Source organism: Eublepharis macularius, chromosome 2 (assembly GCF_028583425.1).
Source record: "Eublepharis macularius isolate TG4126 chromosome 2, MPM_Emac_v1.0, whole genome shotgun sequence".
Taxonomy (NCBI): Eukaryota; Metazoa; Chordata; class Lepidosauria; order Squamata; family Eublepharidae; genus Eublepharis; species Eublepharis macularius.
In genome coordinates, this window is record NC_072791.1 from 113,965,013 (window position 1) to 113,989,775 (window position 24,763).

At 42.4% G+C, this 24,763-nt stretch overlaps 1 protein-coding gene across 1 annotated transcript in view; it reads left to right on the plus strand.

Annotated features, from left to right (window-relative positions):
- The first annotated feature begins 10,135 nt into the window (after positions 1–10,135).
- Positions 10,136–24,763, plus strand: part of PRRG4 (proline rich and Gla domain 4) — a 33,380-nt gene continuing 18,752 nt past the window's right edge. The window contains exons 1-3 of the mRNA XM_054972386.1: positions 10,136–10,214; positions 11,458–11,570; positions 15,840–16,003. Of these exons, the coding sequence (XP_054828361.1) occupies positions 11,468–11,570; positions 15,840–16,003 (267 nt within the window). The 5' untranslated portion in view covers positions 10,136–10,214; positions 11,458–11,467. The remainder of the gene's footprint in view (positions 10,215–11,457; positions 11,571–15,839; positions 16,004–24,763) is intronic.

The following is a 24,763-nucleotide window of genomic DNA, read 5'->3' on the forward strand; positions in this document are numbered from 1 at the left end:
CCTTTTAAAGCGGCAAGGCCAGGCCGAGCCGGACCGATAGCTCTCAGCCCGCAAAGTAAAAGCAGCCCGCCACCAAGCAAGGGGCACCTGAAGGCCACATAGCCTAGGCACCCAGGGATCCCTGGGGCGAGTTTGCATAATCCCGCCTAACGCACAGCCGACCCTTGCCCGACGCAAAGGCGTTCACCCTCTGAAATACACATGCTTCAGAAAGGAACCTTCGCACAGGAGCTCCCCAGAGCAACAAGCTGGAAGGCTCGCTTAGTGCTCCGGGACTTCTCGTTCGAGCCCCAATCAGTAACAGTGCTGGCAGAAAAACGCCCTCCCTTTTCTTTCTCCCTGCTTCACTTTATTTCATTTTGCTGCAAGAAACTCAGGGAGCCTGTACTTATATCCGCAGGTCTCCCCAGGATATTTTCGGCACAAAAAGGAAAAGGAAGGCCAGGAGATGAGGCACCTGGCTACCCTGTGTTTGCTCGTGCTGGCAGGCACCCTAATAGAGGGACGTCCGTCCAAATTAATGCCCTACCCCCACTGGAGATGTATAAATACCCTGGCAGGAAATGAAATGATGGTCTGCAAAGTTGTGCAGCAGAGCAATATGACCACCCCCACGGATCGCACTAACTTCCGCAGTTGTGAAGAGCAGTGGATCCGACCCCCAGAGCTTGTTATTTTATGTGTGGGAGTAAAGACTCTGTCCCAAGAATTGGTATGTTACTCGCCTACTAACACAGTCTCACCACTTGCTCCGATTCCATGTATGTTTCTTCCCCGTATAAGGCCAGCCCCCACCGCAGTCCCGGTGGTAGACAAATATACCACCCCTGCCAATTTCGAAACCTCGCCATTTGTCACTGAGGCTTTCGGACCATACTGTGAAGTTATTTTAGTGTCGGCCGCAGTATGGAAGGCAGGAGACCCCTTTAGAATGACCATCCTACTAGGCACCACTGCCACTGAGTCTGCATCAGTCACTATCACGCCCCCTTCAGGCACAGTTCTCTCCTTCGCTATAGAACGCTGGGAGAACCTGACCTGGATTGTAAAAGAGGAAGACCTAGCCAAACATGGCCCACCCGATTGGATTCTGGTTCAACAGACGCCCGAATGCCAAACCAAGCCCCTAGTAGAGAAATTTCACCGGCTTGGGCTGCTCTTTGTAAATTTGACTCATGAACCAGGCAATTATTCCCTGCTGATCCGGACCCAGGAGACCCACACCATCCAAATTGACCCTTTGATTGCCAGCAATGAACAATTAAGCCAAGGCGGCACGCATATAGTGGGCTCCCATGTTTTGAAAACTGACATTCGAGAGAGAGTTCTAGTCCGCCCGCAAATGTCTTTAAAAGAGATCCGCATAGACTTAGCTGAGTTAAATATAACCCAGAGGCTGCCGCAGTGCGCTCCCTATTTGGAGGCCGGTAGCAAGGGTTGGAATGCATGGCTACAACTGTGGATCGATCCCTCCCCCTCTCTCTCGCGTGCCAGACGAAGCATTGCCGACTGGACTGCTCCTGCAGCCGGAGGCTTAGCAATCATGGATTCGGTCAACATTGAGACTCTCGCTAATAAGTTTGCCCATGTTACGACTAGCATCTCTGACTTAGGTAAACCGGTGGTGCAGTCCCTAAATTCCATTTCGAATGGGCAACACGAGATCAGCTCCATTTTAGTTAACTGGGAGAGTCAAATTGAAAGAGATTTTTCTCTGCTGCTCAAAGGAACACAGTCTTTGGAACGCAACATGTCAATAGCCATGGCATGTATGCAAGCCCAACAATTAAATCAGGCTGTGGCCATGGGGCTAATTCGGCAAGCCACGGACGGGCATTTGCCCCTGGAAATTAAAAGATTGATTATGCCCAAATTGTCACCCATAGAACTGGAGCTTGAATCCTGGTGGTCTCTTGTAAATTCCTCATTCTCACCGACCACCCAGGAGCTTAAATTATTTTTATTAACGGCCAGTGCGCACGAGTCATTCCATGTGTATCCAGTCGTGCCTCTGGGACTCCAAGTCAGCGATACCGAGGTCCTCTACGCCCGCCACCCCGACCATTGGGCCCGCTTCACCCCGACCGGATGGCAGCTCGTCAGCCTCCAAGGGTGCCAGCATCGAGACCAGACCGGCTTCATTTGCCAGGACCAAGCCTTTGCACCTCATCACCCCTGTGTAGCCCCGCAAGTCGACGCCCTCAACGAATGCCCTTTCGAGGTCGTCCAGGAAAACAGCTCCGCTGTGGTCTACCTTGGGAAAGGATGTGCCTGCGTGCGAACGGCCTGCGACTTTGTGATCCTGAACTCGTTCCAGCTCAAGCCTGTGATCCCGGGAGTCAATCGCTGCTTTTGCAACCTGTCTTCGGTGGCAGCCTGCGACTTCACCTACACGGTACCGGTCTGGACCCAAGAAGAGATCCTGGTGGCACCCTCCATCTATCGTTATGTGAAGCCTGTCGCCCTTGGCATCGGTCTGGAATTAATCCATGAGCTCCTGGCCCACCCGCAGCTCCACCGCACCCTCCAGAGCATCCAGAGGGACGGGGATACAACTGCTTTGGTTGTGTCCCACAACGGGAAGGAGATTTTGGATCTTGTCCAGCGGATTAAGACCACCGGAGAGCACTCGTGGTGGGAAACCCTCTTTGGTTGGAGCCCCACTGCCACTGGAATTTACAATTTGGCTTTGCACCCGATTATTGTTATTTTGGCTTTTCAAGTTCTACTATGTGCCTCACTGCTTTATTTGGGCTGTTGGAGCCGCCGACAGCTCCAGCAACCCCAACTATCCTACCGTTTGGACCATTACAACCCCGACCTCCTCTTGCCCTAATGGTGATTCTTGGCGCCCTCCTTTAACCCTTGTTTGTTTTATTGCTTGTGCCGGTATGAACTATGATTATGTTTATTATGTGTATGAATCCTGCACCGGCCCCATGGACGCTTTGCTGCTGGACACCGCTCCGAGGCCCTCTTGTGGACTAGGGGGGGACATGTTTCTCTGCCTCCCAGCCCACGGCCCGTCTCCAAACGACCGCCAGCAGCGCCACCTCCATGAGGACTAGAACTGTGTGCCTGGAGCCCTTCTCGCCGCCCACCGACCCTGCTCTGCGGATTGACGCAGACAGCAAGGGGGGGTGGAAGTGTGTCTTGGAGCACATGGACTAAGTTTGCTTGTTCCTGTAAATATGCAACCCAGTCCAGCAGCTGTACTGCGGACTGAGCCGTCTGTGATCTTTGTTACTCTATGGTTTTATGAATTTCTTCCCATTACTTTTATGAATTTTAACTCCCATGAATTTAGTCCCGAACTAATCCCTCTCTCTATCTATTGCAAGTGCGCCCATGAACTTTATCCCTATGAATTTGATTTTAACCTTTTGAATTGCCTTTTTAACCTGACTCCCTCCGCCGAGGTAATTCTAGCCTATTTACCGTTTTATGAATTTGGTTTTAAATGAGACCCCTCCTGAACGGTCTCTTTTACTGGGTATTTAAACATTGGTTTTAGACTGTCTGAATTTGGTTTTAATTTGACTGTATGAATTGGTCTTTTAATTGCAGAGTTTATTTTTCTGTCCCCTATGAGCCCTTCCGCCGCTTGCCCCTCATGAATTGTTTCCCCGCACTTGCTTTTACTACTGCTGCTATCATCTATGAAATTGGTTTTAACTTCCTGAATTATTGTTTTAATCCTATATATATATTTGTATTTATGATTTTAACCATTTATGAATTAGCCTACCCACAATGAATTATGCCATGCTTGCACATTTCACTTTTATCCTGTATGAATTATCACCTATCTATGAATTGCTTGTACTTTTATGAATTACCTTCGCCTTTTTAATCATGTATTCATGAATTGGCTCATGAATTGCCTTCGCTTTTAACCTTATACCCATGAATTTGCCACTGCATATGAATTACTCATTGCTATGAATTGCTCATTACTGCTTATGTAATTATGAATTGCTATTGCTTATGAATTATTACTATCTATTCTGACAATTGCACTTAGCACACCCCCTGGTGTGAACCCAGAGACCTGCAGCCCATTGGCTGATCTAAATTGCACTTATTCGGTTAGGTGGTTCTCCAAACTAAATTTTTGAGTGACGCCTCCCCCTCCTTCCCTTCCCACTCCTTCTTCGCTCGAAGCTCGACCACCGGACATTGCCGACCACCTCGCCTTTGAAGTCAAGTTCGGAGACCCGCGCGCCTGACGTCCCGGGGTCTCCGAGGGGGGGAATTGTTGCCAAGTAGGCCCCCTCCCCTGCTTTAAAGCCTGCTATGAACTGTGCTAAAGTTTCCTGCATTACTGTCTCACTGCTACACCAAAGACTGCTTTGCACGTGTGTGCTCTGATACACGTGTCAGTTTCCTGCCTGCGTGTCAATTACCCTTGTTGCTGCTATAGACTGTGTAGTTTACTGACTCCATGTTTGGTTAACTGCACAAAAGGACTCTCTTTCTGGGCAACCCTGCCCTAACCTGTATCTGGACTTCCCAGTGTGTGTTTGGACTGTGTTCCCCGTGCCTGCATTGCCATCTGCCACGGACCGTGCCTGTTCCCTGCTTTGGACTGTGTTTTAAAGTGTTGTTCCCGCTGCCTCCATGGAAGCCTGCCTCATATGGGCCCAAGCCGCTGCTAGCAGCCGGGCGCCTGCCGGGGAAACCTCCAGCGAGCCTGGCTAGGCGCTCCCTGGTCAGTTCCCGCCTGGAGCCTCCCACGAGCCGGTCGCCGAGCTTGCCCTCGCTACCGGGCAGCCTGCTATCCAGCCCCAGCTATGCCCAGCCGGCATCCATGTTCTCAGGCAGCCAGAAGACCCTGGGAAGAAGACTGCTTTGAGAAGCCATTTCGGCGAAGCGGGCACACCACGTCCGCAGCGAGAGCCCCTCGCCCCGCTCTGCATATCTTAGGAGCCGCCCCGGAGAAGGAACTAAGTGCCGACCATCCCAAGCACTTAAAGAATGCATCTCAAAGAAACCTCCGCATTCCAAAGCTGATGATATCAGGACAAGCCCTGTCCGCTGGAACATCCTTTCAGCCCACTTGGATTTCCCCCTCCCTCCTTTGTCCCCTCTTCCTGAGGTGTCACTTATCACAATCTGATTACCAAAGTGGCCCATCCAAGCCATTCAGTAGCCCATTAGACCCTTTGTTTTAATCTGTGAGAACCACCAAGTACAGCACCAGCCCCAGGGTACGTTTTGGGGTATTTAAGCTGGTCTCTCAGACCACTCGGTGCCTCGGCCATTCCCATCCAGAACCCCTCGCTGTCCGTGGCTCCGGCCATTCCCTATCCAGACCTCCTTGCTGTCCGTCTGTGGTCCCAGTGCTGGCATTGGGCCACCTCGCTGCTGCGTCTCTGCTTCGCTCCAGGATAAGTGAGTATTCCCCCTACCATCGTTGGGAACCAGCTAATGCGAACGTCTCTGTATTTCATACTCTATGTTTCTTAGACCTTGTATGTTCTTTGTATGATTGTGCAAGCTAGGCTTACGCTACACTCAATACACGTGTTTGAACCTTACTCCTTGTCTGCCTCTTTTTCACTAGAGTGTCTGGGATCGGGACCTCCGTAAACATAGGTTATGATCCTCGCTTAATATTAATAGTTACAGACTGCTACAGCTAATTCCCCATTATAATAAAAGAGCAGTTCTGGTAACAGCATCAGTCACCAAGCCAGGTGCTCAGATTGCAGAGCTGTCGTCTAATTGTTTTGAAAAGGGGTGGGAGTAAAGTGCTGCTTACTGCACAGCTGTCTGGAGTTTGCCAACACAGATCAGACTTGAATCAGCAAGTTGCTAGGCTTGCATCCTACACAAAGGCAGTATTGCAAAATGCTTGGGCAGTAAGGAGACAATGCACAATAACAACAACCACAAATATATTCTTGTCCAGGGGGCACAACTCCATCCAAAATAAAACAAGGATGAGGGAGAACTGCAAGGGGGTATTGTAACGTGACATCAGGCTCATGTTAGAAATTATTATTTACAATAAACACAAGTTCCAGATCCAAAGTGGACATAGCTCATTTTAGTTAAAAGTAGTAATGGGAAGCAAAAGGCCTTTCTTTGTATGCTATTTGCATTATCCTGTTCTAGACAACTGGAAAAAATGTCCATTTTACAAAAGAATAACATGTTCATGAAACATTTTTCACAATTCTCTAGGATGCGGATGTCAACATAAAGATTATGTATATGGTAACAGTATTGCCATTCCTTTGGAAAATCGCCTCTCCTCTTAGGAAAAAAGCATCCTTTTTTCTTGTTTATGTTATCTCTTGTATATTCTTCACTTTGTCCACTGGCACCAAAAGATCTTCCAAACTGGTGACACCAAGACATTTTAATTGCAACTTTTAAAATTTATTTATACTATCACAATAATAATGTCTGGTTATATGGAAGCCATCTTTATACTCTATGATACGAGTAACCCCCCCTCCCCATTATAGAAAGAGAATACCAACCTGATAACCAGGTAACCATCACAAAGATAGACTAAAGACCATCATGAATATAATCCCCAATACCAGACTTTGATACTTTGTCCCTAACCACAATAAGTTTGGAAATCGCTTTTATTTGTAGGTTAATGACATTGCCACAATATATCGACTATATATCACTCCCAGTGCCTCTGGTATACTTGGGATACAGCTTCAGGAAAGCTGTGTGCCTTTAATTTTCACTAACCCTTCAGAGATTCCATCATGATTTCAGCAACTTCTACTTGGTTTGCAATCTGAGGCTGGGCCAATATACAGAACAGGTTCATTTTCTGGACACCATTCTGCAATTGTTTAATGAACATATATGCATCACTTTATACTGAAAACCCACTTACTACTACATGTGGCTACACACTTCCAGCTAAAGAAACAGGAAACAATGCATTCATTATTTAGGGCCAAGCCCTACAACGCAACCACATTTGCTCCAGTTCCAGTTCTTTGGAAAGGATACATACATGAAGGATTTACACAACTTTCTTAAAACAACAATACCCACCCAGGGAACAGAATGACAAGACTAGGCTTGTATCCAGAAGTAGTCTATTACAGGACATACCCAGAAGAGAAAGCAACAGGAAGTGGCATGTTGTCATTTACAGCTCTCAGCTAAAATTACTCAATGTATCTTCAATTATCAATATTTTGGACACGGATCATTTTTTCTTTCACAGATTGGGATGGCAGGATAGTCCCCCTTTACATACAGCCTCTTAATCCAAAACAGCTCTACTCAGCAACATTAACAAGCCACCTAACAGGGACATAAACCAGGAATTAAGATCTGTAACAAACTCCAGATGCCAGTTCTGCCTCCATCTCCACTCAGGTAGCACTACAATAGTAGGTCTAATAACATCAGCCATACCTCATTAGGGGCTTATTCACCTGCTCATTCTCCAACATAGTAAGTGCCATCACATGCTAACAGCACTCTTCCATTTCTACAGAGGACAAACAAGTCTATGCAAAAGAATAAATGGACACAAATTCGACTTTTAAAAAATGATGACAGTCAGAAACCAATGAGAGAACATTTCAGTCCCCCGGAACACAATGCAGGTGTCCCGAAAGATGCCATCATTCAACAAAAGAACCTCGAAGGAATACTTCGACATGAAACTGTTGAACTGGAATTTGTCAAAACAATATTATCCAGTTAGACCTTAATCATAATAATATTGTTTCAGACTGTGGTGAATTTTCCTCTCTTACTTCTGCTATGCTCATCTTGCAGTTTGCATAAAAATGTTTCAGATTTTGTCTTAAATGTTATTGCCTTTTGGTACTATTTACCATTTTGTATCTGCCAACTGAGGATACACTTTATGCATCTGATGAAGTTAGCTCTAGACCACGAATATGCATGCCATAATAAATCTGTTAGTTTTTAAGGTGTACAAAATTCTCTTTTTGTTCTAATATGACACACCGGCAGCCCAGCTTAAGACCCAGCAACAGCACAGTGCCAGAATCACTATTTATACTCACTTTATGCTCATTCCCACAGAGGGAAACACAAAAAAGAAACTCTGCCAAGTGCAGAGAGTATGAGAATAGCACCAAAGTCCACAGCACACCGAGTAGATTGCAATGGAGCAGGAAAAAAATACTAGCTAAGCTGACAATCCCACAGTAGATGCACACAGGTCACTGCAGCTGTTGGTTGTATTGTCGGCTCAGCTGATGATATGCATTGCACTGTGAATGGAGTTCCTCCTGGTGCCTACCCCTTTGGAATGGCCTCATACAAAAACTCAAAAGGGACACAGGGAAAGTAACGCTCCACAGTTGCTTCAAAGAGCAAGCAGGCCCCATAACTCTGCACATGGAACTCCTCAGTCACTCTTCCCAATGAGGGTTCCCATACAGTGTGGTGCACTTCTTGGACATAATCTAACCATTAAGCCAATACCTACTCATCTCTTCTAGGGAGTTGCTGTCAGGTTCTGGCAGTTAGATCCCCATAGTACTCCACTGCACACACTCCAGTGTATGAGTTAAAGTAATTTTATTAGAGATCCATCAGTATCAGCATACACAGACAAGGGTATTGGCAGAAGTGACGTGTAGAAGTTTGGAGGGGTTAGTTATAGGGAAAGTTCCCACCTTTAGGATATGGATGGTTAGGATTCTGGCACAAAGGAGCCAGAAAGGGGGGAGGGGGTTGAGACAGGAGGTGAGAAGAACTGGAGGAGAGATGAAGTTATTTTCAGTTCCCAGGAAGAAGCTGGCACTCAAGGACACATTCTCAAGCAGCTGTGAAAACGAAAGGAGACATCACAGCAGGCACCTGTAAGATAGCAACTCCCAGCTAAACAGGCCCCCATTGTGCAACTTCACATACCCTCAGAGGATCAGCACACAATGTAGACAGACATATATGACAGTTGCTTTGCAATTATGTTTACACTGTGGGGCTCTAATTCTCCAAGACAATGGGCAGCACTGACATGTAACCACCAGCAGCAATTTTAGAATGGAGTGGGTGGTAGATAGCCAGGCTTCCAGCTGTGCTTCATGTCATTTGCAGGGTCTAGGTTACACCAGCATGGTATTTCACTGACAGCAGAATGCTAGACCATTAACATAAACGAGAGCCCCCTCCCCTTTGTGGGCTGTACTGCCAGCAACTACTGGGGCAGTTGTTAAAGCAGTATACAGAACAGGCAAGGAAGGGGACGTGGAAACAGTTGCAGTTGTCACAATGGGGAAACTTGCCTCTTTACTTACTTGTGTGGGGTAGAGTGTCCTTGTACCCTCAGCAGAAATAATAGAGACTTGGGATAGCTTTCCAGTACTGCCATCCCTTTGCAACTTATTTTATGTTATTAAAAAAGTGGGGGAGGGGTTGCTGTCAATCTGTCAGTTTCTACATACACTTATAGATGCAGAGGAGTTCGCCGTGTTAGTCTGTGGTAGCAAAATCAAAAAGAGTCCAGTAGCACCTTTAAGACTAACCAATTTTATTTTAGCATAAGCTTTCGAGAATCAAGTTCTCTTCGTCAGATGCCTGACGAGGAGAACTTGATTCTCGAAAGCTTATGCTACAATAAAATTGGTTAGTCTTAAAGGTGCTACTGGACTCTTTTTGATTTTACATACACTTAAGCAGCACTTAACCAGCACATCTCTTAAATAATAGTACCACCACCATCGGGAAAGTACTGATTTAATTACTACCATAGCCGTCCTCCATCAGAGTGGTAGAGAAAGTCTTGCTTTTCAAACTGTAACGTACGTTGTTCCAGTAGTTCTCAAACTTTTTTTTCACATCGTAGGAAACCACAAGCCACCACCAACGACTCCCAGACCCTACTCAAGCCATGTCCTATTGTTCAGTAGTACGGATGGATAGATGCATGCAGTGAAGGAAACATGTCTTCATACTAGCGGTGAAGAAGAAATGAGGCTGATTTGCACCCGAGAGCTGCTTTCTCGCAACACGCATTTGCAAACTGGGAAGCGCAAAGAATGCGCCGTCCGCCTTTGGCTAAATCTTCCCCTTCTACTTTCACGCGTCCGCCCGGAATGCATGTGGGCGGCTCCAGAGGCAGCAATGGAGAGGCCATGTGACCCGGTGAGTCTCACCCATTCGGCGGTCTCCCGGAGAGAAGGAAGGCGAGTAGCATTATCTGTGCCCTCGACCTGAACGGAGTGTCTTGGAATCTACGGTTTGAAGTAAGTAGGAGGGAGCAGAAATTTTGTGAGAACAGCAGGCAAAAAGGGAGATCTGTCATCAGGAATGAGGCGGATGAGACGCGCTCTTTTACTAGAGAGTACGAGGAAAGCCCCCAGAGCGTGTACGCCCCCGGCAGGGAGGAAAAGAAAAACTCTCGGCAACATGCCTTCTCCGTGCAGCGCTTGCTTGGAGGGACCGGCTCTTAGATCTGCGCCTACTCTTTTACCTAATAATGAGGCGGCGGCGTTAACTCTTCGGCCAAGTCGGCAGAAAGCTGGGATGAACCCACCTGCAATCGCTCCACGGTTTTAGACCAAGCTTGCGAAGGAGAGGGCGACGCTTGATTCTTAGTGGGCTTCTTTTGTAATTGGGCGGAAACGAAGGATGAAATTTAGGGCCAAGCTACAAGTGACGAATGACACTTGAACGGCAAGTGTATATCTCCCTGTTCACTTGCGCTCCCCTCGATCCACTTGCCTTTCAAGTGTCATTCGTCACTTGTAGCTTGGCCCTCAGTCTAGGCTGTGGAGAAATCAGTATTGTAGAGCTCTTGTTTTCCTTGTAGTAGGCGGCCAGAGACTCCTTTTTCGGCTGCGGAACGCAGCTTTTGTGCGAGCTGGCCGTGGCCAGGAAACAAAGCACATTGCCGCTAGTCCTGTGAGGTTAAAGAAGGCTTTGGCAGCAGTGTTTCTCCAACAGCCACCCTTGAAAACGCACGATGAAGAGTTTTGGAAAAGAAGCTTCAGGGCATGTTGTTGTATGATAGGTGGAGGGCAAAAATCCCAGTGAGTGAATGAATGCAAACCCTTGGCCGTGTCTGAGGCTTGACCAGTATCACCAACTTGGTCTTATTCCTATGGGCTGTGGACAAGCGTGCTTCAATGTAGGCAAAAAGAGTTCCCATGAGTTTGTTTTGGAATTTGGTCAGCTAGATTAGTTTCATTTGTAAGGTTCCACATTAGAAGCATGTGCTGATAGACAAAGAGTCTACATATATGATAATAATGGTGCCTTATCTCAAGCAATTTTATCCCTCTGATACCGAAGGTTCAACTTCCAGAAGCAACCTGTGTAACAATTATGCAACCATGATGGCATACATGCTAGACTGGTTTGGGGGGTGCCCATAACATGTTTCTTTCTACCTTAATATTCATCCTAATGTCTTGTGAGGACTTGTGGCTGCTGTTACCTATAGCTATTTGAAAAATTTCTAATGACTATCGTCTCTCTTTTTCACAGGGACCAGGTTATGTTCATTTTTTACCTATTGTTGCTTCAGCTGCTACTAACATTACTTGCATTTCCACATTGCCAAAGAAAACAAAAGGAATCAAAGGTTATAGTGAAAGAAGGTAATTTTTCCCTTAAAAAATGTACTTTGTAAAACTGACTAGATGAGCTTACACTGGGATTCTGTTCCCAATATGAAGCATAAAGCTAGCCACGCAATACAAAATGATTAGTTGTACATCAGTGCTTTAACTTTCCTTCATTATAGAGAGAGATGAGTGGGGAGAGAAATTATCCAGGTGTTATAAGACAACTCTGTCACAATTTAAGAAATAATCCCTTTATGTGGGTAAGAGATCCCAAGAATGTATTGTGATAGTCATAGCAACATGGATTTAAACCACATGTTCAGTCAGTTTTCCTATACCAGATGTATGTGGCAAGAGACTGTAGGCCGTAATAGATCCAGGATGGCTTCGCACAACAGTCCCGGCATATTTGTAAATTTACCATTACACTGCTGTATTATTTAAGCATTATCTTAGATTACTCATAATTCATCAGTGGTTGTACCACACACCTACCAGTCTCCATTAGAGGTGTGTATTATGTGCAACCCTCTGAGCTCTAGCTAAATATGCATCTCCTGCTTACTTGACACATCAGATTCATAGGAGCTTATGCAAGATCTTTAAAAAAACACAGGGAAATGTCTCCATCAGGCTTCCTGGAAACACTCACAGTGAAATGATACCTTGTTGAAGTATATTCTTACTAAAATTACAATACTGTTATAAGGTTCATCTCAGCTTCACACTGGCTTCAGCTTAACCACAACCATGACATGCTTCATTCTTATCTAACTTTGACTATCAATATTTGAGTGACACCCAGGTCTTGTTCTCCTTAATAGAATCAGATGGATTAGTTGATGTCCAGAAAAAAGTGTCTGGTGGTGGCAGTGAACTGGATGAGGGCCAATAAATTGAAGCTCTGTCTAAATGAGACTGGGGTGCTCTTGGTCACTGATAAAGCCTATTAATAATTAGGGTTCACCTGTTCTACATGGCATAGCGCTCTCTCTGAGCAGGTTTTTAGCTTGTGATTTTATGCTTTCAGGGAGCAATCCTAAACAAGTCTACTCAGAAGTTCAATGCTATTCAATGGGGCTTACTCCTAGGAAAGTGTTCTTAGGACTGCAGCCTCAGTTGGAATTATAAGTCTCCTTTTTATCAACTTTGCTTAGTGTGGCAGCTGTAGACTGCAATCTTAAGGACACTTTCTTATTAGTAAGCCCCACTGAATAACATGGGACTTGATTTTGAGTAGATCTGCTTTGCATTGTTCCTGTAGCCTTTCATTGAAAAAGATTTGCTCATATGTTCCTATGGCCCATTTCTTACCATTAAAGCTTTAAACAGTATAGGACCAGGGTACTCGGACTGCCCCCTCCCATATGACTCCGCCTGTTGGCTTAGTTTTCTAAGCTCTGCTCTGTGTATTCCCATCTTGTGAAGCAAGCTGGCTGGCATCCAGAGACAGGGCTATTCCAGTGACAGCTTCTAGTTATGGACTGAACTGTACAATGGTTCACCTGGTACCTCACTGGTTACTGCTTGGGTGCAAGGTGAAGACTGTACAATGGTTCACCTGGTACCTCACTGGTTACTGCTTGGGTGCAAGGTGAAGACTTAATATTCTGTTAATAGATGACTTTTAGAAGTATCTGGACAGTTTTACTGATCTTACTTTCTGTTCTATGGATGAAACTGTTTTCTTTGGGATACTGTTTTATTGTGCTTTACTATATACTCATATCTGACTACCTTTATGGATATATTGCAACCATTATGATGTTGCTGCCATACTTCTACTAGTTTATTGAGTATTGATTATTGTTGAGTTTTTAAATATTGATTTTGATGTAGTACATCTAAAGCAGCCATAGAAACAATAGGATATAAAAACTCTTAAATATTACTTCAGGTGAGGATAGCCATTATAATTGGTTTTCCAGATCATACCGTTCCTTGCTAATATGCACAAAAGTTCAGATAAATCATAGTCCTGGTTCTGTTTATATTTTTCTTGGCTACTAGCTACAGTTTTTTTGTTTAGAAATTCAGCTTACTATTACTAAGGCAACTATTGCACCTTCCTGATCTGTCATACCATCCTGAGATTTAAAAAAAAACTGTCAGCCTGAAGTCCTGAATCTTAGAAATTAGTAAAAATCAAAATAAATGAGAGTATTTCTTAATAATTTGTCACTGTGGATGGCACAGTCAGCATTAGATTCCCACTTACTCCTCATTGACTTTGTAAAATGATGGGGATGATAAGAACAAATAGGTTAAGCTATGTGGAGAGTAAACTAAAGTAAAACATGAAACTTCCAGTCTAATAATTTTGAGAATGTGAGTCCAATCTAGCTGTTCAGCTCATGGCAATCTGTCAGAAGTTCAGATGTTTCTTTCTGACACCTGCTCGTCTCATTATCAATAATCATGTTTCTTTTTTCTTGTCGATATTTTATTCCTTGTGATATGTGAAATGAGTACTGGAAAGTATGTTTAATGTGGTTACTGTCTTGCTGTTGTTTAAAGATAGTTGGCCCTTAATGTTATATGAATAGAAATAAAAGAAACATGTGTGACTTTCTTGTAACTGATGAAGAGAAGCTTTCTGAAATGTCATAGAATAAGAATAAAAATTCTTGAGTGATGTACAGTGTAATCCTAAAAACACTTTCTGGGGAGTAAGCCCCATTGAACAAACCTGAACAAGATTCTGAGTAGGCCTATTTAGGAATAAAATAATCTAATCTATCACAATAGTATCAGATTAGCAATGGGTTCATACTGTTATGACCCCAGCCAACTATAAACGTCCTAATTAACGGAATAGCTGCCATGGCCACATGAACACAACATACACACCCCTTTCTGTTGTTGCTGAAGCATAACTTTTTTAGACCTAAAAGAAGTGCTGTATTCATACCAGAAGAATATACATTACAAGCCTTCAGAACTGTACCATGCCTGGCATATCTTAACTATTTGGAATTGTTCAACTGTTTGGAAGTAGCTTGTGTTTAATTTCAACAAAAATAAATCAATAGTGCTGTCATAAATGAACCTGAATAACAGGAAATTTTAGACAAAATTGAAGGGAGCTTGGGAGAGAGGCCTCATTAAATTAAATAGGGATTTTGCTTGTGGTGCCCCCAGTCTTCAGTGTAATGTCATGTGTGGAGGGGTCTTTCATTTAAGCAACTGTTCCAAGAGTGACTGTGTCAAGATATTCCAAAATGCCAGAACGATGTTTCTAATTTAAACTTTTAAGCTTCCTTGTTGTTCTAAATGTAACATTTCAGTGGTAAACTGAGTACAACTGGTTAATGTCTTTCAAAAACAACTATAGTTTTAAAGTGACAGAACCAGGAAGGGTCATTTTCATTACGATCACTTATGAACTGGTCCATAGCTGTGGTGCTCATGGGGATAATATGCCTTCTCTGCTTTCCAGTTTTCATTTTAAATTCTAAGTCTTCAGCACTTTTCATATTGAGATAAAAGGGAATCTGTGCAATCAGTTTCCCCCTAGATTTCCTGGAAAGCAGTGGGAGTGAGAAAACTATGAGAGGACACTGGAAGTGGGTTAATTAATGACTTTCTGAGTGATTTTCTTTTCCTCTGCTTATAGCCCTTTCTCCTTGAAACCTATAAGAACATGGGACCCAGCACTGGAATTTAGTTTGGACCCTCCTATCAATCACAACTCACAATATCTTCCCTCCCTGAGGAATTAGTGAATATAAATTGCTGCCAGTCTAGTTTTGGGAATAGCTCCAACAATTTATAATACAGATGTGCTTCAGTGAAGTTATTCTAAGCTGTTTATAGGATTTAGAGGTGGGGATAAAGCACAGCAAGATTCAACCAAAGATGAAATTTTAGGATTTTACTCAAGCCATATTAAGATGCAATTGAGGCCAGAGCAGCTGATCGGGAGATAGGCGGCCAGAAATTCAGGACAAGACTTATAGAAAGGCTCATAAAATAGACAAGAGGAAGTGGAAGTGCATGGGAAAGTTGTTGCATATTTGCAACTTTGTGCTGGGTGATGGTGGTGCAATGATGTTAACTCTAAGTCTAGAACAACAAATATAATCCCAGTTGTCACCGGGAGACTCTGCGGGAGATGTGTGACTAACTGGCAGAAGTTGCTATTTGAAAGAATTTGAGTGCCAGTCCCAGCTCATCCATTGTCTCACTGAGTAGCTTTTTGCAAATCTTTTAATTAGATATAGATTATTGTACATATTCTTTGGGGGGAGGGGGCATCCCTAATGGAGTTCCTGATTTAAATATTTTTATAATTTTTTTCAGTATTCACCACAGCAGAGGAAGCCAATTCATTCATTGGACGGCACCTTCTAGACAACATACGTGAGCCTGAAATATTTAACACAGATAATCTTGAAAGAGAATGCCATGAAGAACTCTGCAATTATGAGGAAGCAAGAGAAATTTTTGATGACCCAGAAAAGATGGTAATTATTTTAGTTTGATGATTTATATAGGAGACATTTCAAAGATTCGATTCTGAAGGGCCATTTCACACACTTAATAACTAATCCAGTGCTCACTCTAAGGAATCAAATGTTGATGTTGTGGTTTGGTTAGTTCTGGATTAGTACAGCTGGTTCTTAGTGGAATAAAATTTACTGATAATAGAAATCAAGGGATCTGGAATGTGCAGGGACATGGAATTATCTTAAAGTTCTTCTGTGTCCAGGTGTCTTGCTTTTTAAAATTTTTTAACATTTTCTACAATACAAAAACATTTTTGTAGCCACAACAGCGTAACTTAGAATGCAAGATCACTATAACGAACATGTCTAGAGAATATAACATGTAGAGTTATAACAGAACATTGAATAACTTAATAAATAGCAATGACCTTAAGGCTATCTGGGATCAGTTTAAGGATTAGCATCTTAGCATTAGCATTATACATTCCAAGAAAGGTGACCATTTTTCAAAAAAAATCTGATTTGAAATTTGAGGATTCAGCTGTTGAGATGTGATCTGTTATTTTATCCATAATGAGATATTCCCACATTTTATTTATCCAAGGTTTTGTTGAGAGGTGTACTTTCAATTTCCAATGTTTTGCTATAATGGTTTTAGCTGCAACCAGCATATATGAGATAAGTTCCCTGCATATAGTTGGTATCTCTGTGTCTTCCCAGAGGTTAAAAAGTTCAGGACAAAATAGAATATTGTAACCTGTGATAGTTTGGATAATTTTAAAGATCATTTTCCAGTACTGATTGATCCATGGACAATGAAGATATGAATCGAGCTGGTTACATCCACGCCAACCATGAGGGTCATATAAGGGGTTTATATAGTGCAATTTAAGTGGAATTATATACCATCTTAGAAGGACTTTACTAAATAAGGTTCTTATGTTTATAGCTTTTGTTAAGTGAATTTTAGAGGATCGTATTGAGGGCCACTGAGAGTTGGAGTGAGTTTGCAGTCAGTTTGCCAGCATGATTGGTAGTTGGATTTTTTCTCCCATTTCTGGTTATTTAACAGTTTGTATAGTATAGCAATAAGTTCCTTTTCAGAAGTATTTCTTCTATATAAAATCTTTTCAAAGTCAGTGAGATTCCTCTTGAGATGATTTTGGATCTCCTGGCTGTTAATTAAATGATTTAACTGCAAATACTTGAACCATAGAGTTTGTAGACTCCAACTGACATTTAGTTTTTAGGGAACCCTTCGTTGTGACATCACATAGTCTAGTTAATGTTAAGTTTCTCCAAGATGAAAAAGCATCTTTGGAATAACCTGGAGTGAACAATTTCTGATTTAAGAAAGATGATACTGGAGAGATGTTAGGAGTGAGTCTCAGTCTCTTTAGATCCCAAATTTGTAGAGTGGATTTAAAAAAAGGATGAAATTCAATTGTATTAGATCTATCTTTGGGAGCATTCCAAATTAGATCTGTTATAATGGTTTGACCCAAATCTGCTTTCTCAATTTCCACCCAGTCTTTTAATTTTATTCATTTTATTTTATTTATGTCATTTATATTCCGCCTTTCTCACTGAGACTGAAGGCGGATTACATAGTGTGAGATTAGTACAATCAGTAGCAAGGGCAAGGGCAGGCATTTCCATATTGTGTCAAGAACATTTCCATAAACAGTGTCATAGGGTAAATGAATTCAAGTTTACAAAGACATAGCATTAGCAAGGATCTAATATGGGGTTGAAGAATTGCTGAAACAGAACATAATTCATTCTAGGACTTACATTAAACAACATGAAGCACAGGTAGTGTATAGGAGTACATATTTAAAGCAACAGATATGTAAGGCAACATAATGGTGAAGTCTATGGTTCCTAACTCATTAGCAAAACATCTGGGACCCCTTCCATACAATACTGCCCTCCTAGCTGAGAAAAAAGTCTTTTTGAATAATTCAGTTTTGCATTGTTTGTGGAAAGCCAGGAACATGGGGGCTCTCCTGACCTCCTCAGGCAGGCCGTTCCATAGGGTAGGGGTCACCACAGAGAAAGCCCATATATGGGCTGCTGTTGAATTTGCCCATGTACAGGCTGGCACCTGCATTAGGCCCTGTTCAGACAAGCGAACCTGCCGTGGAGGGACATAGGGAGAGAGGCAGTCCCATAGATATGCTGGACCAAGGCTGTGAAGAGCTTTGTCTGTAATAACCAATACTTTGAACTGAACATGGTAACTGATAGGTAGCCAATGGAGTGACTGTAGGATGGGGCTGATGTTCAAGCTCCTGCTCGCTCTCGATAATAGTCGAGCCTCAACATTTTGCACCAATTGGAGCCTCCTAGTAGTTAACTTAGATGGGAGACCAATGTATAATGCATTACAGTAGTAAAGTTTTGATGTTACCATAGCATGGATCCAGGTGGCCAGGTCAGCGGTATCGAGATAAGAAGCCATTTTCCAGGCTAGAGTGAGATTGTAGTAAGCATTTTTTGCAGCTGCCTTACTTTGTTTTTCTAGTAATAGCGCTGGATCCAGGCTCTTAACTTCTAGGCTCTTAACTGAGTCTGCAAGGGTCAAACAAACCCTATTGAAAGTGGGGAGTATAATGTTTTTCAAAATCTCTAACTCCCCAGCAAGCATCACTTCAGTCTTGTCTGGGTTCAGTTTTAATTTGTTATTTTTCACCCATTTCACTATGGCTGTCAGGCTGTGATCTAAGATTTAAGTTATCCATATTAAGATATAAAAGAATATTTTTTAAATTGTATTGCATCATAATAACTAAGTAGGCCAGGAAGATTGCATCCCCCTAGCTTGGTCGAGCAAGTTAGAATTTGAAAATTTATTCTAGGTTTCTTCTGTTCCCAAATAAAAGAGTTTAAGATAGATTGCCAGGATTTAATTACTTTTGTTGAGAGTTGGATTGGCCGGTTTTGAAAAACAAAAAGGAATAGTGGAAATATAATGTTTTTGACTAAGTCAATTTTTTCAGTACATGAGAAAGGTTGCTTACTCCAATTTTTGATCATGGCTTTCAGTTTTACAAGCAGGGAGTCATAATTATATTAAAACAAGTCTTTTAGGTCCTCTGGGATAAAGATACTTAGGTAATGCCATGGTTTAGTAAGCCATTTGAAGGAGCTGAGGTTTTCTGATTAACCCTTTGTGCTAGGAAATATTTTTGTTTTAAGTAAAGGATGTTTTTCTGTATTTTTGAGCTTTCAAATACTTCCATTTTTTTTAGTCCTTTTTATCGTTGTAGGAATTTTCTCCCTCCAATTTGTTTATATTTGTTTGCTAGGGTTTTTATTTCCTTGGTTAATTCTGCTATTAATTTTACTTTTTCTTTTTAATAGCTGATGCTATGAAGATAATTTTTCCCCTTATCACTGCCTTGGAAGCATCCCATACTATGTCAACAGAGACTCCACAATTGGTGTTCAGCTCAAAATAATCTGTTATAGACTTGGAAATTAAAAATTGTACAGTAGAATCCAACAAAAGAGACGTATTTAATACCCAATTATATTCCTTGTCAGGTATAAAGCATTCCACCCAGACGTGATCGATCCAGATTTTGGGGCCAATTGTTGCTGTAGAAATGTTTTGGAGGAGTTTACAAGATGCCAATAAGTAATCAGTCCTGCTGTAAATTTTGTGACAGGGGAATAATATGTAAAATCCTTTTTACCTGGGTGGTGGCTTCTCCAAGTATTGCATAAGTCTTATTTTTCAAAAATCTTATATAGCTCTGTATCAGTGTTCTTTTTATCACTTGCTCTTGGTTTCTAATAGGTTCTATCAAGCCTGGAATTAGCAATGAAATTAAAGTCACCTCCTATAAGGGTGTCGCCGTCTTGAAAAAGCTGTAACTTAGAGATAAAGCTTAATTGATTAGAACTGGGAACATAAATAGAAGCCAATGTCCTCATATTACCATTTAGTTTACCTTTGATGAACAAAAATCTACCACTAAGGTCTAACATAGAATCTAGATGCTGATGCTGCATGTTTCTGGAAGTAAGTATTTCAACGCCCCTGAATTTAGAAGAGCCTTGGGCTTGAAACTAGTAAGGAAACCATTTACTTTCAATACTTGCTTCAAGGAAGATTTACAGTGGGTTTCTTGAAGAAATAATAGGTCTACCCTTTCTTGGGTTAAGGCCTGAGAAATTATTTTAGATTTGATACAATTGTTTAGCTCTCTACAATTTAGAGCGAGGCTTTGTTCTTAGAGGCCATCCAAAATTAAGATAGTAAATATGGTACATCTAGATATAAACAGCATTACATATTTCAAAGCAATAAACGTTTGTGAAAGGCTAAGACTATATCCAAGATTATCTATGCTATTTGTTAGGAATGTAGAAAGATGATCAGCATAGGTGTGAGTTCTTATAGAAAAGGCAACAATAATTCTAAGAACACCATAACTATAGATGCACCAGAAAAAAAAACGAACTGCAAAATGTAACATTAACCCCCCTCCCCCAATAGAGTATACCTCTTTCCCTATGTTAGCCCCTATCTTGAGGCTTAGGTTGAAAAAGCCTGCTGGCTAGTTGAAATCACCCCCCCACACACACACACTCTCCCCCATAACTTTTACTACCCTCCCACTCTGACTTCTTTCTTGAGGCCATACTCCTAGATTAAAAATAAAAGCAAAGGAAAAAACAACACTGTCTGAACATGCAAGAAGATGCCTGTTTTCTGGGAAAAAGCAAAGTGTGGAGGCAACGAGTGAAGAATTTCTCTCCTCCCCGTTGGTCTAGCTAAATGATCAAAAGTAACCAGGCAAACTGCGCAATATGGGTAATGGAATATGAGTATATACAATGGGAAAATAACTCCAGCATTAAGGATGATAAGTTCAACGGTGATTGGACCTAGGAAGGCTTTTTGATCGGGACTTCAGGCTGATTTTCTGGAGTGCAAGGTTCCTGTAGATTTTTCTGCAATCTCAAGAGGTTTCAGGTCCAAATCTGACAACAATTTTATACCATAGAATCATAGAGTTGGAAGGCACCGTACAGACCATCTAGTCCAACCCCCTGCCCAGTGCAGGATCAGCCTAAAGCATCTCCGACAAATATTCATCCAGCCTCCATCCACACCAGTTTCAAAGGAAGTTGCTTGCAGACAAACACTGTTGGAAATTGCATTGAGCTTGGAAGGGAATCCCCATCTGTATTTGATTCTAGCTTTGGCCAGAGTTTCTGTGATAGGCTTAAGCTCTTCCTTTTTTGTCAGGATTTCTGATGGGAGATAAGAATAAAGCTGTATTTTCTGATCCTTGTACAGTAGGTACCCTTTTAAGCAGGCTTCTCTGAGACTCCTTTGTTTGGTTCTAGGATCATCCAACTTTGTCTTCTTGAAAGGGGTGGTGGTGAAGGGCCTTCACTGAATGCTTCACTATGAGAGGGGCCACACCATCTTCTAGTTGGAATGAAGAGACCAACTACAATGTCAGAAATATTATCATAGAATCATAGGGTTGGAAAGGATCTCCAGGGTCATCTAGTCCAATCCCCTGCACAATGCAGGAAGTTTACAACTACCTCCCCCCCTCTCTTTCACACACACACCCAGTAATCCCTGCTCCATGCCCAGAAGATGTCAAAACACCGTCAGGATTCCTAGCCAAACTGGCCTGAGGAAAATTACTACCTCTCTTAGCTGAACTGGCCTGGGAAAAATTGCTGCCTCTCTTTCTTCAATCTGTTCTGGAAACCCTCTTAGTCGTATATTGTTCCGTTTTAATTCACTTTCAAGGAAAATAATGTTGTCTTTCATAGATGATTCATTGGCTTGCAGCCTTTGAATTTCTTCCTGGAGAGTTAGCCCCATCTCTAAGGCTGCATCAACCATTTTGGAGGTTTCAGACAATGTTTTACTCAGTTCCTTAAGCTGGGCTGAAACTGCCTCCATATAAGATTGAAATCTGGAAGAAATTTTGCATTCAAGTTGGTCTAGTAGGTCAGTTGGGTCCCCCTTAGAGATATTGTCTGAGTTATTCTCAGAGGCATTTTTGGCAGGCATCATTTTGGCGCCTTTTCTGAAGTCGAAGCTAGGGCTGTTTGAAAAGTTTTCAGGGGGAAAGAAAGCTCTTACTGATGCTGTTTCTGCCTTTAAAGCCTTCAGTTTGCTTCCTGTTGCTTTTTCCATGCCTTTTATTCCAGAGCTGTGCGTTAATGGGTTTATTTTCTTGCCAAGGGAGAAGCCTCAACAATTCTGCACCCACCACGATCAGCTTCACTCTGCCCCTCCTCAACTTGCTTTTTAACTAGCATTGGATGAGTGTCCTAGTGCTGCAACTGATTACTAGAGCAAGGGTAGCTCATGTGGCAGTTGTTCACTGAGAGGGCAACTGTTATCACCACTGAGTACCACAGAAGGGGGAAGGGACTTGGTGCCTTCACTGGAGGGCATTGGAAGGTCAAGTCAAGTCAAGTTAGCCTTTATTGGCATGTAGCAGCAATTCAAGTTATCCACTTACAAAAGGAAAGAACAAAGTTAAAAGATTGCTGTATTACAAATACAAAAATACATTTAGAGCTTAACTCCGTGATATCCTTTGACGCAACTTCAAGGCAGAATGGAGAAACTCAGCCACCTTCTCGGTTACATCATGAAGGGAATCGTTCAACAGTCTATAGACTTTGAGCGAGTCAGAACAATCCATCATACTGGTTAAGGCAGCTTTTAAGTATGTTTGACGTATACCAGCGTACAAATGACAGTGCAAAAGGACATGAGTAACTGACTCAACACATTTTTGTTCACATAGACAGCATCTAGCTGAATAGTCTATCCTGTTAAATCTGCCATGTAGAATAGCCGAAGGCATAGCATTGCACCTGGCCAAAGAAAAAGCTCTACGAAGTTGGGGCACCTGCAGGGAGGATAAATATGGAGCCATCCTCCCTACAGTGAGGGGAACTTCAAAGCTCAGGGGAGAGCAGGTTTTAGTAGCCAAGCTATATAACTTCTGGCACTCGATATCTAGCAACCTACTCTTAATTTGATGAAATGCCGCATTTGATGTTAACATAGACAGTGAGTCCACAGATATACCCATGCCTTCCATTTTTTCCATGATATACGCTGACCAGTTTGACACATTGGACTCTGAAAGCATTTGATATGTAAAGCTCCCAGGGTCAGAATTATAATGTAACCGTAGCCAGTATTTAAATGTCATAAGCCATGCCCTCGATTCCACTAAAATTAAGCCAGTTTCTAAGCAAATGACTGCATATGGAACACACTTCGGTAGGCCCAGGATTTTTCTCAGAAATTTAGATTGGACACGTTCAATGACCCGGTCAAAGGCCCTAATCCAAATCGGAATGCCATACAATAGTTGTGGAATCACTTTGGACTTAAAAATTTTGGAAGCAGCTGGTACAAATTGATTACCTCTGGTGAAAAAAAAACGTGCTATAGCTGAAGTACTAATGTCAGCTGTCTTCGCTGCAGACTTGCGGTGGGTGGACCAAGTCGCATTATATTGAAAATAGATACCTAGGTATTTGTAATATTTAACTTGTTCTATCTCCTTCCCATCCATGGCCCATTTATATGGTCTCCAAGTTTTAGAGAAGACTATGACTTTTGACTTGTCATAGTTCAGCTGAAGCTTGTTTTTAGCAAAGAAGTTGATACAGCGAGTCAGCAAGCGTCTTAAGCCAATTCTAGAGCAAGACATCAAAACTGTATCATCAGCGTATAGAAGCAGAGGCACATGGGTCACACCAAGTTTTGGGCTATGACAGTCAGCATCAGAGAGGTGTCCAGCAAGGTCACTGAGAAAAAGATTAAATAAAAAGGGAGCTAAAATATAACCTTGTTTGACACCCTTGTCAACAGGAATCTTTGGAGTCAGTGTGCCTGCTAATGAGCACTTAATCTGGCAGGTGTTTGAGGTATATAATTTCTTAATAAGCATAAGAAGTCTTTTGTCCATATTTAACTGCTCTAATTTGGTCCAAAGAAGATCCCTGTTAACTGAGTCAAATGCTCCCTTTAAGTCCAGAAAGGCCACGAATAATTTCAGATTAGTTCTCACGGTGTACTTATTAATTAGATGGGATAGGGTGATACAGTGGTCAAACGTGGTCTTCCCTTTACAGAAGCCCAGCTGTTCAGGGCCTAAAATACGCTTCTGTGTCATCCAGAAATTAAGCTTGGCCAATAAGTGCTTAGTGTATAGCTTGCCCATTATGGAGAGTAGGCTAATTGGCCTATAATTGGCAGGGTTAGTATGGTCGCCCTTTTTATATAATGGGACCACTATTGTGTTCAGCCACACCGTAGGAATTATGCCTGTTCTGTCTACTATTGTAAACAGAGATGCAAGGGGGGCAGCCCACCAGTCCGGGTCTAATTTTAAAATTTCAGAGGGGATGGCATCAGGGCCAGGGGCCTTTCCCGATTTCAGTTGCAGGATTAATTCTTTGATTTCCTCTGGTGCCACTGGTGGCCAGTCAGGTAAATCAATTAAAGAAGACTCAGATGGATCAGCAGTACAAATTTGCTCTTGAGAGAATAATGATGAGAAATACTGGAACCAAACATAAGAGGAAATGGCAGACATAGAGGGATTGTCAGCACGAAATGCACCTGAGACTATAGCCCAACATTTTTTTGAGTTCTTTAAGGTTGAGGCATAATATAGCTCGTCCCATTGAGTCTTGATGTATTCATACCTCTTTTTTTTGGTAAGCTGATGCAGTTGATTCTTAAGGTTAAAATATTCAGGTGGC